Source organism: Centruroides vittatus, unplaced genomic scaffold (genome assembly GCF_030686945.1).
Source record: "Centruroides vittatus isolate TY-2023 unplaced genomic scaffold, ASM3068694v2 contig_10, whole genome shotgun sequence".
NCBI classification, from domain to species: domain Eukaryota; kingdom Metazoa; phylum Arthropoda; class Arachnida; order Scorpiones; family Buthidae; genus Centruroides; species Centruroides vittatus.
The window spans coordinates 4,354,567-4,371,096 of record NW_027120658.1 but is presented as its reverse complement, the minus strand read 5'-3'; the positions used below and the strand labels follow the sequence as shown (position 1 = coordinate 4,371,096).

The following is a 16,530-nucleotide window of genomic DNA, read 5'->3' as shown; positions in this document are numbered from 1 at the left end:
TAAAAAAATCAACGTTGACTTCAAGTTTGAACAACTCGTGCATGCTTTTATTGGTCGAGGTGACATATGCCGATCCATTGTGATGATTGTGCCTTGGTTTCTATGTCGTAGCCTTAAACCCAAGTTTTGTCTCCTGTTATGATGATTTTCATGAAATTTTTTTTGATATTGGCATAATAAAGCAACTCTTGGCTGATCTTGACACAGTTCTCTTTTTGGACATTGGTCAACAGACATGGCAAGAGTTTTGCAGAGATAAATACACACCAAATTTTTTGGTAAAAATCTCGTGGCATGACCTGTTGCTGACTTTCACAGCAACCTCTCGCATAGTCAAACAATAATTTCCATGAATCACAGAATGTATAAAATCAATATTTACAAATGATGTAAATATTGATTGACATCATTTGTTGACATCAAAGGTCATTCCGATCTTGAATCTTCCTCAATGTTCTGCCCAATTTGAAATGCTTAAACCACTTGGGACACTGAACAGCTCAAAAAGTCCTCCTCGTAGATCTGCTGAAGCAAAGCCCACATTTCAGTAAAAGTTTTGCCAGTCTTAAAGCAAAATTTCACACAAACATGTTGCTCCTTAAAGTCATCTTCACTTCTCAGAGTGATGACTGCATGTGTTCACTTTCACAGCTCTAGATTGCCAATTAATCAGAGTAATATGACACACCAAGTGGTGTTGTGTTACTTAAATTTGTTGCTAGATGGCACCACTTACCAGAGCTCAATCAGCACAATGGTTTGTGCACTATGACAAAAATCTGGTCTTTTTTTGAACAGACTACATATCATGTAAAATTTACATCCTATAATTATTGTTAATATTTTTTGTATTTCATTATTTCCTCTTAATTTTAATTTTTGTTTCTTCATCTTTATCCTGCTTAAAAATGTATATTGTATATATATACAGGGTGGGCCAGCAAAACGAAACAGCAGAGTGTTTGCGTTCATCCAAGCAAAGCGCTCGGACAGGTCGATTTTACTCTCGAGGGGACACCTTTTGCAATAAAGTTTTTGCGATTCTGAACACAACAGACAACCAAAAATTTTAAAAACTCATTTATTTTGTATTAACTAAACAAGCATTTATTTCGAAAAAAATGTTTGTTTAGTTAATATTCAGAATCGCAAAAACTTTATTGCAAAAGATGTCCCCTCGAGAGTAAAATCGACCTGTCCGAGCACTTTGCTTGGACGAACACAAACACTGCCGTTTCGTTTTCGCTGGCCCACCCTGTATATATATATATATATATAACTTTAGTATTACATTATATATATATATATATATATAATGTACTGTACATTATATATATATTACAGTAAAAATGCATTTTAACTAGTTGAAACTAGTTTTTACTGGATGTCATTGTTAAAACTAGAATTTACTGCTAATCAAAAATGAATTTGAGTTAAAACTAGTTTTAACTAGACAAAACGAGTTTTAACAAAATGGCTTAGTAAAAACTGTTTCGACCAAGGTCATTCAGCTAACACGTTCCTATAGTGTATGATGAATTTCATATCGCTTTAACCCTTTTCCCCTAACATCTTGTTTACGTTTATTTTGTGATCCCTCCTACGGCAATATAGGTCAGTCAGGCGATATTATTTTAAAAATTCACCAAAAATCAAATTATCATTATATCTATATGAAAAAATCACTTAACATTTATTAATATCTTTAGTTTTAAATACGATATTTTTCAATGCATTTTATTAGAAAAATTTATAAGGAAAAAAATAATATATATCAGAACTGACACACAAACTTGATAATTTGTAACATTTTGTGAAAATTAACATTGTCTAGTTACATGTTTGTTTGCTGGCACTGAGCCAGAAAGACGTAGAATATTGTTTTGTACAATTCAATATAACACTTATGCATGTATGTTTATTTGTTGTGAAATTATCGCACATTATATCAAACATTTGTTTGAAATCAAAATTTTACACTGCTATCAACTAATATAATGAATTATTAGACTTTATTCACTTCATATTGAACGAGATTATATCTGTTATTAATAAATTTTACAAAAATCAATATTTACTGAAGTAACGATGAATCGGTACCCTTGAAGTTTTGCTTAAAAAGCCAGGGTACCAATCGATCGGTGCCTTCAGGGAGAAAGGGTTAATTAATGTTAATAACACAGATGTGTGACCAATATTTTCAATAAATATCGTATTAAATAATACAAATGTTTTAATCCCAATCATCACTTTATTTATTTCCACCAAACATATTTATGTAGCTAAAATTAGTTTTAACTAATGTTAAAAAGTTAATGTTTGATTTTAGTTTTATCTAAAATCAATACATGTACAGCAGTAAATTCTAGTTTTAACTAGAGAAAACAGGTTTTAACAATGATATCCAGTAAAAACTAGTTCCAACTAGTTAAAACGTGTTTTAACTAAAAACGGGTTTTTACTGTAACATATATATCAGGGGTGGCCAACAAGTCGACCGTCAAAGGCTTTAAAAGTAGCGCGCGAAGCCAAAGTTGAACAATTTGTTCTAACTTAAATAAATGTTTGAAATTCTTAATTCTATAATTTAATCTTACAATAATAAATTATTTGTGAAACATACACATACTGTTTATATTTATCCTGATAAGATAAACAATGTAGTAATACTGAACGCGCTCTGTCGGCGTTAGTTGGTAGCTGTGTGGCCGCGTGTCTCAACTTGCTTTTTCTCTGTAGCGAACATAGACAGGGCGCATATCAGTATCAGTGTGTGTTAGAGAGTTAGATAGTAAAGTGACAGCCAGTGAAGTGACAGTCAGTGATAGCGAACAGAAGTAAGTATGTTAGTTATTGTTTTAAATATTCCGTAATAATATCTTTAGTAGGTAAATTCTAAAATAATATTTAACCCTATTATTTTAGAATGAATAATCCAAGTACAAGCCGGAAAAAAACGTATCATTATCACAGTAGATGGGAAGAAGATTATTTCTTTACTATGATGAAAGATAAATGTATCTGTTTTATTTGCAATGCAACAGTAGCTTTGTCTAAGAAAGAAAACGTTAAAAGACATTATCTAACAAATCATAAAAATTACGAAGAAGATTATCCACGTGGCACTGCGTTAAGAAAAACAAAAGTGCAACAACTGAAGGCACAAATAACTGCACAACAAAATAGTTTTTTAAAATACAATACAAATTCGAAGACAGCTACGATTGCTTCATTCAAAGTTGCTGAAACTTTGATTAAACACAACAAACCGTTTCAAGATGGGGAAATGTGGAAAGAGGCATTCATTAAAGCTGGAGAAGAATTGTTTCAGAATTTTAAAAATAAATCTGAAATAATGACATCAATCAAAAATATGTCGTTATCGCGAAATACAGTTATGCGTAGAACAGAAGGAATGAGCCGAAATCTTGAAGACATTTTACATGAAAACATTAATAAATGCGTTGTATTATCACTGCAGTTTGACGAATCTACGGACTATATCGGTACTGCACAATTATGTGTTTTTATTCGAATGGTTTTCGATGATATGTTGGTTACAGAAGAATTATTAACTATTATTCCAATGCATGATCGCACAAGAGGTCAAGATATCTTTGATTTATTTAAAAATTATATTGCACGAACAAATTTTCCAATCTGCAAGTTGGTATCAATAACCACTGACGGGGCTCCAGCAATGATTGGCAACAAAAGTGGCTTCGTTGCTTTGTGTAAAGGTGATGATGACATTCCAAATTTTATTGACTATCATTGTATCATACATACTCAAATATTATGTTCAAAAGTGTTAAAATTCAATCATGTTATGGATGTTGCATTTAAAATTGTAAATTCCATAAGATCTAAAAGTTTGTCACGTCGTCAGTTTCGCGCTTTGCTGAATGAATGCGGTGAAGAACACAATGAACTGTTACTTCATACTGATGTAAGATGGTTAAGTCGTGCTACATTTTTAGCAAGATTTAGAGAACTTCTGCCACAAATAACCTCATATTTACAATCTAAAGGTGATTCATATCCGCAATTAAATGATCAAGAATGGCTTCTCGATCTTGCTTTTTTTCTGTGATGTTACTGAAAAATTAAACCAATTAAATCAGCAACTACAGGGTAAAGGTAAAACAATAATACATATGATTAGCATTTTGAAGTCATTTAAGGAAAAATTAAATATGCATGCAATGCAACTAAAGCGTCGTGATTTAAAACACTATCAAAATCTGGCAGATGAATCTAAAAATAACAAGACTGTTGCTTACGACAAATATGCTGATGTTATTGGAATGCTTCTAAATGAATTTGATAGAAGATTTCTCAAACTAAGTGAACTTGAAGATATTGCCTGTTTTTTATCTTACCCATTTAATGACATCGACGTTGAAAGTCTTGCTCAGAAACTTCACAATTTTCTTAATACTACAAATATAGCAGAATTAGAAGAAGAAATACTAAATATTAAATGCGATATAAATCTAAAATCAATGGTTTCAGATAGCAATTTTTGGAAACTAATAAGCAAAGATAAATATCCAAATATTTGGACAATTGTTGCTCGTTTCAATGCCTTCTTTGGCTCCACATATTTATGTGAATCCGCATTTTCTTATATGAATGCGATCAAAACAAAACAGCGATCGCAAATAACGGATCTACATTTAGAGTCATGCTTAAGAATTGCTTTAAGTTCATATGAGCCAAATTTTGAGAAACTTGCTGCTCTTATGCAATGCCAGGTTTCATCCAAATAAAAATTGTATGCTTAAAATTTGTTTTGTTCGTATTTATTTCTTGACATTGTTTTTTTTTTAAATTTTAATAAATATTGTTGGAATTCATAAAATAAAAAATATGTTTTGTTCGTATTTATTTCTTAACATTGTATTTTTTTAAATTTTAATAAATATTGTTGGAATTCATAAAATAAAAAATATATCGTAGGCTTAGATTGCAAACCTGCTAACTCATATTCAGCATATTTTGCACAACTTTCTTAAAATGCATAAATTTTTTGCTTGTCACGTGATTTCAATGAAATAGGTGCATAATAGAGGTGTTTCATAGCCAATGTAAGGTGTTTTTCTCTTTCTAATAGTGTGAAAATGTAATTTTTGACCAAAAGTGGAGGTTTGCAATTTAAATCGGCAATATAATGACTTCTTTAATTATCTTCTAAAATTTTAAAATTATTTGCCCATATCCATAGTCGACTGCAGACTATATTTTATGGAAAAAGTAGCCCCTAAAAGCTAAATGTTTGGCCACACCTGATATATATAATGTAATACTACTCAAATTACATACATATATATATAAATGTAATTTGAGTGTTTAGAACAATTAAAATTCCAATAAGTGCCATCAATAACTCAAACATTTAAATGCTCATATTCAGAGTTCAAATACTTTGAAAAAATTTTAAAATTTATCATTAGAAATCTCTTGTTGATAACATTTTTCCAGTGAATTAAACAAAAGATTAATTCATATAAGTAGCTTGAAAAAATGTTTAAACATTAAAAAACTGCTAAAAAATTTCAATAAATCATAAATGACTTACTTTATTAGAGAATTAACTTTTTCATGTTTTTTTAAAAATTGATATTATTAATTTTTAAGTTTTTTAAATTCTATATACTTTTTTTATTTTTTAAATCCAAATAAAAGTAGAGCACAATATTATACCTGAATGACAATTTATAGAATAAAACTAAATTATTATACATATTTTGTACTTCCTAAATCAATTTACTAAAATTTGATAATTGAAATTACATTTAAAAAGTAATATAATTTAAATTTTAAAAATATAAAGCAGGACAATTTTCTCCCATTTTTCATTTTTTTTTTTGCATAACACTTCACTTTACAACATTAAAAAGATCCATATAAATGCAAATTGTAGATTTAAAAAAATATTTGAATAATCAGAACTTATTAAATATTAAATTAAACTTTATTTAAACCAAATTTTTTTTGTTCTACTAGTCTACTAATAATACTAATTCAAACTTTTCACTTACGCTTGATTAATGTAGTTAAGTGCTTGTTGTAGAACTCTAGATGATACAAATAATTTTTGTTTATACATTAAAAGCACTTTTAACATAACTTCAAGTATTCCTGCAGAGAAGGCATGCAAATAATAATCAGCAAATTCTCTGTATTCTTTACTAACTTTATTAGGACTGCCATATCTAAATTAATAAAATTAATGTCAAAAATTAATTTTAGTAATTGAGAATTTATCAAAAATCAATTAATAAAATTACTGAAGAAAGTCATAGAACTCATTCCATTTATTTTTGGAGTTAAAACTTAAAAGAATTTATAGCTTATAAGAGATATTTTGATTCTTGATAATTATATGATTGTTTAGTTAAATTACTTTTTGAAAATTCTCTCTCTCATACAATTTGTTTAAATATCTGATTCAAATTTTATATTTATTTTAAGTTATTACAATTATAAAAAGTTCTCTTAATTTATCTGCTTAAAATGAACATGTCTTTATGTTGATGATTTTACTTGCAAGAATCAAAACAAAAATGCAGCTGCTTTAATGAAAAAAATTCAGCTCATGATATCAAAAGCTGAAGTTCATTCAAATAGACATCTGAAAACACTTCTCATTTAGTGAAAATATTTCCTTAAAGTAATTTTCCTCTAAATACTTGTAAAATGATACTGTCTTCAGAAGTTTCTTATTTTACTTACAGTGTATGTTCATGAAATGCAGCTCTTAAGCTTAGCATGTTTCTATGAACTAATTTGCACGAATCTTTCCACTCATGCACACTCCAGGATCATAATTCACACACAAGTCAGAGTTATTTTGATATTTGAAACAAAGATTGACTTTATTTTAGCCAGTCAATCTATATAGTTTCATTATAAATGAAAAAAACAACAAATAAAATATATTTAAATCACACTTTATCATATCAAAGTTGGAATGACTTATCTAAACCTCCAAAATTATATATTAATAATCAAAATTATCCATTTCTTACCTCTCAAAGACTCTGGTCAAAATATGCATAGCCCACTTTTTACATTTCCACCAAGGACAATCTGCTCTTTCATCTTCATCATACTGATTTACAGCCTTATTAAAAAATAACTACAGTTACTCTTATTTATTCATTTTTATTTATTTATTTTCAATTATTTACTCATAAAATATTAATACATTTGTATATTACATAAACTTTAAAGTATTTTTAAAACAAGATCAATGCTTATTGGTTGCAATGTTCATATCGATTACAAAAATTTTATGTATGAAAAGTTTACTAATTATGTTATGTAAAGCATGTACTGAAGAGAGGCTAAAACCTGAAATGCATTTACATTAAGAGTTGTATTAAAATTTATTGGATGATATTCTAGTTTGCTTAGTCCTTGTCAGTTAGAAGAATTGTGGCTGTTCACATCAGGATTCGAAAAATAAATTTTAGTTTTTTAAATTTACAATGTATTTCTGAATTAATTATTATAACCCAATCCATAATAGTGAGATTAAGTTCTTAATTTAAGAACTGTATTTGTTCTATTCCTTTTTCTGTTTTTACACGAAGATGATGATTATGTATTATCATCCAAAGTGCTTATAGCTATATTTGTTTTTTAAATTTGACATTTTCTTTATTTCATCATCTTTAATACTAAAAACAAAAAGACAATTTTAGTCCTATTGGATTATTTTGATATGTGCTTTAATATATTTCATTTTAAAGTACTATTTAAGTACAAATTAATTGTCTTTATAAAAAAATAAGTGAAAAATAGATAATCCAAAAGACACATTATATAAATATGTATATTTTTATGTATTTTAAAAACTAATATAAAATTATGTAGTCCAGAAACTCAGAGACATGCTTAATCAACTCATAATTTTATGTTCTAGATTAGAATTTCCAAAAATAAACAAAATTTCAAAAACTTACATCAGGAACTGGTCTGTCAACAATTGTACGAAATAAATCCATCCACTGTGCAAAAGTTTCCTTTGAAATCAAATCTAACGGTAAAAAATACTGAACTAAGGCAAAAAAAATCTTTAATATTTGCTTTTGCAACAGAACTGAAGCTTCAGATACATCCACAAGAAGTTGTAGACAACGCTGATATATCATTGGCAATAACATGTGCATTGCTTCATTAAGAGGTCCTCTTTCTTCTGGTTTCTTATATCTAAAAATAAAATTTTATATCAGTATGATCTATTTTTAAATTCTAATTCAAACTAATATCAAAGCAATTTTAAAAATACTGAATTATTGAAAACTTATTTGTTGAATTCAGTTAATATAACTTATGATAAATACACAGAGTGTTAAATATTTCGAATTTGAATTGACATTTCTATATCAATCTTTGAACAAAGAATTATTCTAACTATAAATGAATTTAGAATATAGGTTATTTCTAAAATACAAAATTTATTTTTGTTATGTATGTAATGTGTGTTAAATTTTACATCCTGTAAAATTTACTTTTATAACCTTATAATTCCTGAAGTTGAACATTTGATGATCCAAAACATTGGAATTAGGCTATATTTTGTTAACAAACTCTGATAAAGCAATTAAACTGGTTATTTATAACTACATTAACTAAAGACTTAATACTAATGACGAACAACCGCACACTGGATGTATAAAATAAAGTGTTACTCACAAAAAACCTTTAACTGGTGCATAACATACAATATCAGTCACTACAAATGTTTTCAAAACCCCTCCTGTGTTCTTCTTCAGGTAAAAAATTGACTGGAACGATTTTTGAAGATGAAAAAAGGAACCTAATCATATGCCGAATAGCATCGAACGTCAAAGTTTTACATGTGGCCGAATGTTATTTTAAAAATATCGATGTCATAAGGCATGATGGGAAACAAATCATAAACACTTCCCCAGCTTTGAAAATGTTTGTAGTGACTGATATTGTGTGCAAGGAACTGAGTCCGAGCGTTATTTTTATTTTATTATTTTTTCCGTTTTATTATATTTTGTTTGGGGCTTATGTTTATTTAGGACGAAGGTTCCCCACCACTCTCTTGTTAGTAACGAAAAAAAAAAAAAAAATGATAAAACGGAAAAAATGATATTTTTCCGTTTTATTATATTTTGTTTGGGGCTTATGTTTATTTAGGACGAAGGTTCCCCACCACTCTCTTGTTAGTAACGAAAAAAAAAAAAAAAATGATAAAACAACTCACGGAGAAATAGGCGCCGTAGGAAAAATCTTGCGCACTTGCGCTGCCCAGCGGAAGTAAATGATCCACAGAAAAAAAAATGTAGGGGGGAGTCCCCACACTCACTAGTAAAGAAATACTTGATAAACCGTCTTAACATCCCAGAAAATTATGATAAATACTTTGTAAACGATTTATAAGCTTTGTCAAAAACTTAAAGCTGCCAGAAAAGAAAATTAATGTTAGCAACTAAGTATGTAAATAAGGGGAGTAACTCAGCTGAAGTGTGACGTCACCTCACAGTATAAAACCCGTACGTTAACCGAAGAAGGAGAGGTGAATTTCCAGACAGTGGTGATTTCCAAATCGAGGCGACTTTGAGAGCGAGGTGAATTCGAAAGCGAAGTATTTTCTGATAGAAGTCCAGATTGATAATTGGACGATCCAAGGTGTTAAAGAGGAATTCGATTGACGATATCGAAAGGATTGAGGAAATAGGTTCTTCGTATAGTGAGGTGACGGATAGACGTGTAATTAGTAAGAGATTTTGTTCATAGTTTCTAAGTATTTGATTTGTCAAATTTTCAAAGGGGAATTAATATTAAGTTAAGCTAAGTAGCTGAGTTTATTGTCGGGTTGACTTGTTGATTTTCGTTAATAAATTTTGTTTGGATTATTGACATTTGTACGTAGTACATTCTAGTTACTAATTAAATATATTTGAACTTTTTGATTTGACTTGATATTTATCGTAATTATTACTAATTTTTCGGTGCACGCTTAAAAGCCCAGAGGCCTGGCAAACTAATCTCGAATCCGCGTAAAGTACCCGTTAGGTTAACGGAAGTTTTACCGACCGCAATTAGTGTCGGTTTCCTAAGATACTAAAAATAGTACTTTACATGTGTTACGCACCAGTTAAAGGTTTTTTTGTGAGTAACATTTTATTCTAAAGACTTAATTTTCATATTATAACTATGCTATTACAGTTAAGTAATCAAATCATAAAATTAGACTAGAATCTGTTTTTCAAAATTATAATAAAAAATTTTGTTTAATCCAGCATAGCATCTTCGACAAAGAAATTTTATTTCTTTTTCCTGCATTCCTGCATACAAAGTTTGAGATAAGCTCAGGTGTTCAACTCTTCTTTAACCTGTAAACAATTGTAATCATAAAATTTTTGAAATCAATATAAACACCAAAGTTTTGAACAGCCTTTTATATTAAAATTTATAATTTTATATAAGTAGGTGCAATTTGCCTTCCAATATGGAAGTGTATATGTATGTGTGAGTACATGCATTCTGACCTTAAAAAGAAAATAAATAACTCCACCAAACAAAAAGTTATTTGAGATAAACTCTGAAAACAAATGAAGAGGAGGTACAAAGAATTCTATTAAATTTAGCATCAGAAAGAACACCCTATACATCAGCAATCTTCCAGGAATCTAAAAATCTTGTATGTGTATGTATATGTATTAAATATTAAAATAGAAATTTTAATCATTTTTAAGTGAGTTACATTTTTGTTTCTTTCATATATGTAATCCATATTGCACTCTAATGACAATAAAGTAACAAAAAAAATATTTTAATTTTTTTCCTTTACATTAATTTCATTCAGTATTATTTTACTACTAAAGTTTATAAAAATTATACATTACATATTATTAAGAACAGATAAAAAATGCATTCATGTAAAATAATGAAAAATGTAAAAATGTATTTGATATTAAAAGGTACTGCACTTGTAACATTTTAACTGATAACTTTTTTCTTTTTGAACATATTCAGATTCTGAAATTTACATCTTAAAATCAAAGTATTTAAATCTTATTTCCTTCATTTTTATTATTATTTCTTTTTATTTAATAAAAGAAAATGTAAGAATATACTTACTCAAAATTTTTTACCAATTGATATAAACAGAGTAATGCACCCATCCATCCGGACATCTCTGGCGACTGTAAATATATTGATACCTTATCTACAATTCCAGTCCATCGTGCTGGAAAATCATGCTTCACAATAGTATTGACACAAACTGCTAATTGAACCCTATAAAAAAATTAAAATGTTTAATATAACATTCTGCATTGAATTACATCAAAATCATTTATCTTCAGTATTTTTTAGGACAATTTAATTTTGCTGGCAGAAAATAATTCCATTTTTTAATTATATATTATCAAATTCAATTAAAATTAAATAACTTAATAAATTTTATATTTATCTTAGCAAAATATCTCATTTAACTAAATCAATCACCCCATATACCATTAAAATAATAGAGATTTTTAGTGAATGATTCTATGGAAGCAACTGTGCTTATTAGAAATGCAATGATCTCTTATTTAATTTGAATCTCATTTGTAAAAAAATACTTAACAATAATAGTTAACAGAATATTTTTTTAATTTAAGAACTGTCAATATTTTTAAAATAAGAATCCATATAATACTTTGTGTGGATGTATTCAAAATTTTCAAACTAGAACTTAATTATTTTGAATACATTACATTGTAATATGCCTTACTTCAATTCTAAGATATACATTTTCCTACAATTTAATATTTATGAATCATGATGTAACTTACCGTTAATAACATCATACTACCTAAAGATTCACAAACCATTGAAAACATTTATATCAAAATCTGTATATAAGCAAATTTCATATCTGTTCATCCTGTTAAAATTTCAATTACGTGCAAAATTTTTTAATGTAAATTCAATTTGAAAATTTCTTTGAAGAATATCCATTTTATCTAAAGATGAAAGATGGTGATGATGTTTACTTTGTTCGTAAAAGTCTAATTACTGCATGTATTAAGCATTTAAATATCTTCAAAAAATTATTTTATAATTAAAGCTAAAATAACTAGGCACTAAAAATCATATAAATACTTATATTTTTCCTTTTAACAAAACATAATGCACTTAAGCTATATAATGGCAATGCCCTATTTTTAAAATTAAACTTGAAAAATTTTATAAAATAAATAATGAATAACCTGATAAGTTCTGGAGCAAGAACAACTGCATCCACAATGGCATCACGAATCATAGCACGATCTTGTTCGTGAATACTGAATGGAATCGGTTTTCCCATTTCGCTTTCTTTTTCTTGCCAAAACTGTGAAAGCATATTCTTCAAATAAATAACACCTGCTTGTCTGATTGGAAAGTCGACATTGTTCATCATAACTACTTGAAGTAAACATGGTGCAAATCCAATTATTTTGTGAACCTGAAATAAATTTTTGATAAATATTTACATTATTTTTTAGGCATTAATCTTTATTCTTTAGTTAAATAAATTTTTCAACAGTATCACTATCGTAATGCCAAGAACATTTTAATAAATTAAATCATTATCAGATCTCTGCCAGGCATTAGTAGTTATACAAGTTTATCCACATTTCATTCATTTCAAAACATTAAACATAATTTCATGTAAAAGCAAACACATTTCATTAAAATTCACCAATTGATAGTTCTAATTTTTATTTTTTTTTATTACAAATATTAAATATGTTTATTTTAAATTACTTAAATTATATATATTGTATTGAGAAACACACACACATTTTTATATTAAAGCCAAATGTATAAATCTGTAAAAAAAATGGATTATAAGAATTTAGAAAAATCCCATTTACTTGTTTCTTGGTTGTATGTTTTTTGCAATTATAATCCAAAAATTTTCTACACCTTACTTTCTCCATTATAAAACACTGCAATTACAAGTTTCTCATTTATACAATTTAACATATAAAGTAGAGAGTCGTTAATCTGAACCCTGGGAATCCAAACGATTTTCAGTCAGACTGTGTCTTGCTGAATCGAACGTTTTTGATACTAGATTTACTTCTAAAGTATAATTTTCATGTTTTTATATTCTTCAATATATTTATTTTGTTTGTACAAAATAAAGAAATTATTTTTAACGATACAATAGCCTCGATTATTATTATAAAAGTTTTCGTTAGGCTTAAAATCGACAAAAATTCAACACGAAGCGACACACAACGGAGAAAAATTTGAACATTAGACAGGTTAATATATTTTTTGTACATAATCGGTAATCCGAACAAATCACTAATCTGAACAACTCCAGTCCCCAATTGATTCGGATTAACGACTCCCTACTGTATTGCATTATTTACTTTGAAATGGAAAATGTAAAGTGATTATTAATTAAAAGTGTGACAGTTTGCTTTTGGTTTTTTTAATAAATGTATGAGAACATATATAACTAAGTTTATTTAGCTTAATGAAATTAGTATTGGTCTATTGACTATCCCAAAATATTCATGTAAACATGAGAGAGTATTAAGTTCTTATTGATTTGATGTACAACCATTTTTTCAAATAACTGTTATTAATCTATCTCAAATGTAATAAGGCATGTACAGTATTCTATTTAATATACGTCTGTTTAAAGAAAATAACAATAGAAATGTAAGGATGCTCTATAATGTTAGTAATTTCTGGATAAATCAAAGAAAAGGTATTAAAATATTCTATCATTTAGCATCATCTAATTTAGTAGAAACATACCTCAAAATCAATAAAATAAAAAACCATTCAATCATCCAGCACAAATTCTTTAATATTAAGAACGTTTTCAAATGCATGTAACTGATCAGTTACATTCGTTTTCAAATGAAAGTAACTGATGATGGACGCTTAATGCATTTGAAAACGTTCTTAATATTAAAGAATTTGTGCTGAATGATTGAATGGTTTTTTATTTTATTAACATACCACAAAATCTCACTTCAGTCCAGTGATAAAAATTCTTTAAATTGTTCACAAACATTTTCAGATTTTTCTTGATTCTAGTATAGGTTACAAATGGAATGCTTCAAAAGACCATTCTAATGTTCTTTAACCTGAAGCTGGATTCAAGAGTTCAAAACACACATCTTTCAAAAGCTGTACAATTTAATCTACTCACCAAAATCTTTTTTGGTAAGTAGATTAAATTGTACAGCTTTTGAAAGATACTATGGAGCCATTTAATTATCCTGCTGGTTGGCATAAAAGGATTTTGGTGAGTAGTCCAAAAAAATGTGTGACCATTTTAAAGAATTTTTATCACTGGACTGAAATGAAGTTTTGTGATATTTCTACTAAACCAGTTTTAGTGATAAAACCTGTGATTCATTCATCTAATTTAACTCATATTTACTTAGAAAGATATTTACCATTAAGAATATGTACCATACAATAACATATCACAGAAACTCAAAGAATAAAGAAAGCAACTGATAAGTCTTATGTAACTATCCAGACAGCAGATACATCAGTTTACTCAGCACTCACTCAAAAATTTCATTAATGTCAAAATACTAATAATAAATCATTTCTAAAACTTCAGCATATATTGCAAACCATTGTTTCTACAAAATATAGATCTCCTGTAAATTGCTTGTAAGGTAGTTTTTGTGTTAAAATGTGTGCCTATATTTAATGACATTTCCTATATTTTATAAATAATTTTAGTGATGTACATTATTATATTTGTGTTATTCAATCTACACTTTTATTATTATTTATTATTATAATTGTAGATTTAAAATTTACTGTTCAAATTCTAATTTTGATATATTTCTAAAGTATTGTGTGTGTAATTATGTTGTCAAATTTTGTATAATATTTTTATATTTTACTGGCTTGAAAACATCACAAATTGCAATTAAAAGTAATAGTAAAGTTTACTGTAATTTCAATTTTAAGATAATTTATATTTAGAAGTTTTCCTTCATCTATTTATTAACAATGATCTATAGATAAAACAGCTGTTGGAATGTAAACATTATCTGTAATATAATTTCAATAAAAGAAATTTTCAAAAATTAAAATTTTTCTATTTTCTGAACATGTAATAATCAAATAATTATTGATTAATTGTTGATCTATCAAATTTCATACTTATTCTAAAAATACATAAATATTTTCTGAAATACAATTTCTTTTAGTCTATTCTTTCTTCAAAATTTATCTGAAAGCAATTGTTCTTAGAAACTTTTATAATCAGGGATATAGCTACACAGGGCAGCAAAGGGCAGCATTTTCCACACTAACACACTTCTGTCCCTCATTTTCTGCTAGCCCCTGCTGCCTCTGTTGCTACAGTTTCAATTTGTACATGTAAAATAAATTATTAATCAAATCTAGTATATAAGTATTGAAAAGACACACTCAATTTTAAGTCTATAATAAATTGCTTTATTATACATAATAGAGATTTTTAAAGCAATTAGATATAGTTCAATTATTCACATAATTTGATAAAGATTATAAAGGGTTTCTCAAAATGTTTGGACAAATTTCACAGACATAAAGAAGGAAAAAAACCTGAATATAAAAATCAAAAGTCTTTTTCATATGAAGGTTAATTTGGCAAGTTTATTAAGTGTCAAAGCATAATTATGTCACTTCTCTTTTTAAGTCTATTGTAATGTATCAGTAATTAAATTTGTTTACTAATCATACTTTCTTTATTAAACTGCTAATTTTTAATTATAGGTATCCCTCATACAACATGGTTTCACTCTAACGAGGTTCGAAAATTGGAGAAATCCCCATGCAACACAGTTTCTGGTTTTGATTTAACACAGTTTTGGAAATCCTCCATAAAAAATTTCAATTTTTTGTGTGTAAACTCAGTTATTCAATATTTCTTTTTTATTGAAGTAAGCTATGTTTCCTCAAATTTGCCCATGGATTTTAGAATATTGAAATTTTCAATTGGTTTTGTGCCTTACGTCAGGTTTACTTTAATGATAACTTATAGTGCAATTCTTTCTTCCTTGTCCTAGCTTTTCTATCAACCAGGTGTTGTCATTGCTTTCAGACTTTAGCCCTGAAGACTGTCACTCTGTTCTCTTTTTAGATTAATCTTCATATTTAGTAAAGTTTATTTAAACATTTTTAAGTAAGTGTTATTAAATTTTTTTTAACCATAGGTATTACTTACCTACGAATGATTACTTCATTCATAAAAATGACAAACAAAATACAGTGGTATCTCATTATTTGAACAGTTCCCAACTCAAACAATTCAGTATTCAAACAAATTCTGGGAAAAAAAAATTGCTTGGTACTCGACTGAACAAACGATCCGTTAGAATATATTTTTTATTAATAACACATTTCATTTTGTCATCTATACAAAAATTACAATAAAAATAAAAACTGAAGGCAATGCTGATATTTCTGATCATGACCAACAACAACAAAAAAAAAAAACACAAAAAAGCTCAGAAGATGACGATACTTTGTAAAAAGAAA

General features: G+C 27.6%; 2 protein-coding genes across 4 annotated transcripts in view; both read right to left on the bottom strand.

Moving 5' to 3' along the window:
- Positions 1-750, bottom strand: part of LOC136976278 (four and a half LIM domains protein 2-like) — a 157,764-nt gene extending 157,014 nt beyond the window's left edge. For both annotated transcript variants that reach the window (XM_067271547.1, XM_067271614.1), the window contains exon 1: positions 737-750. The gene's annotated coding sequence lies outside the window, so the exon portion shown is untranslated. The remainder of the gene's footprint in view (positions 1-736) is intronic.
- msk (importin-7 msk) overlaps positions 1-16,530 on the bottom strand; it is a 94,790-nt gene that overhangs the window by 58,170 nt on the left and 20,090 nt on the right. For both annotated transcript variants that reach the window (XM_067271269.1, XM_067271339.1), the window contains exons 2-6: positions 12,243-12,478; positions 11,128-11,286; positions 7,974-8,220; positions 7,035-7,129; positions 6,045-6,218 (exon numbers count right to left, since the gene is read on the bottom strand). In XM_067271269.1, coding sequence (XP_067127370.1) covers positions 6,045-6,218; positions 7,035-7,129; positions 7,974-8,220; positions 11,128-11,286; positions 12,243-12,478 — 911 coding nt within the window. The remainder of the gene's footprint in view (positions 1-6,044; positions 6,219-7,034; positions 7,130-7,973; positions 8,221-11,127; positions 11,287-12,242; positions 12,479-16,530) is intronic.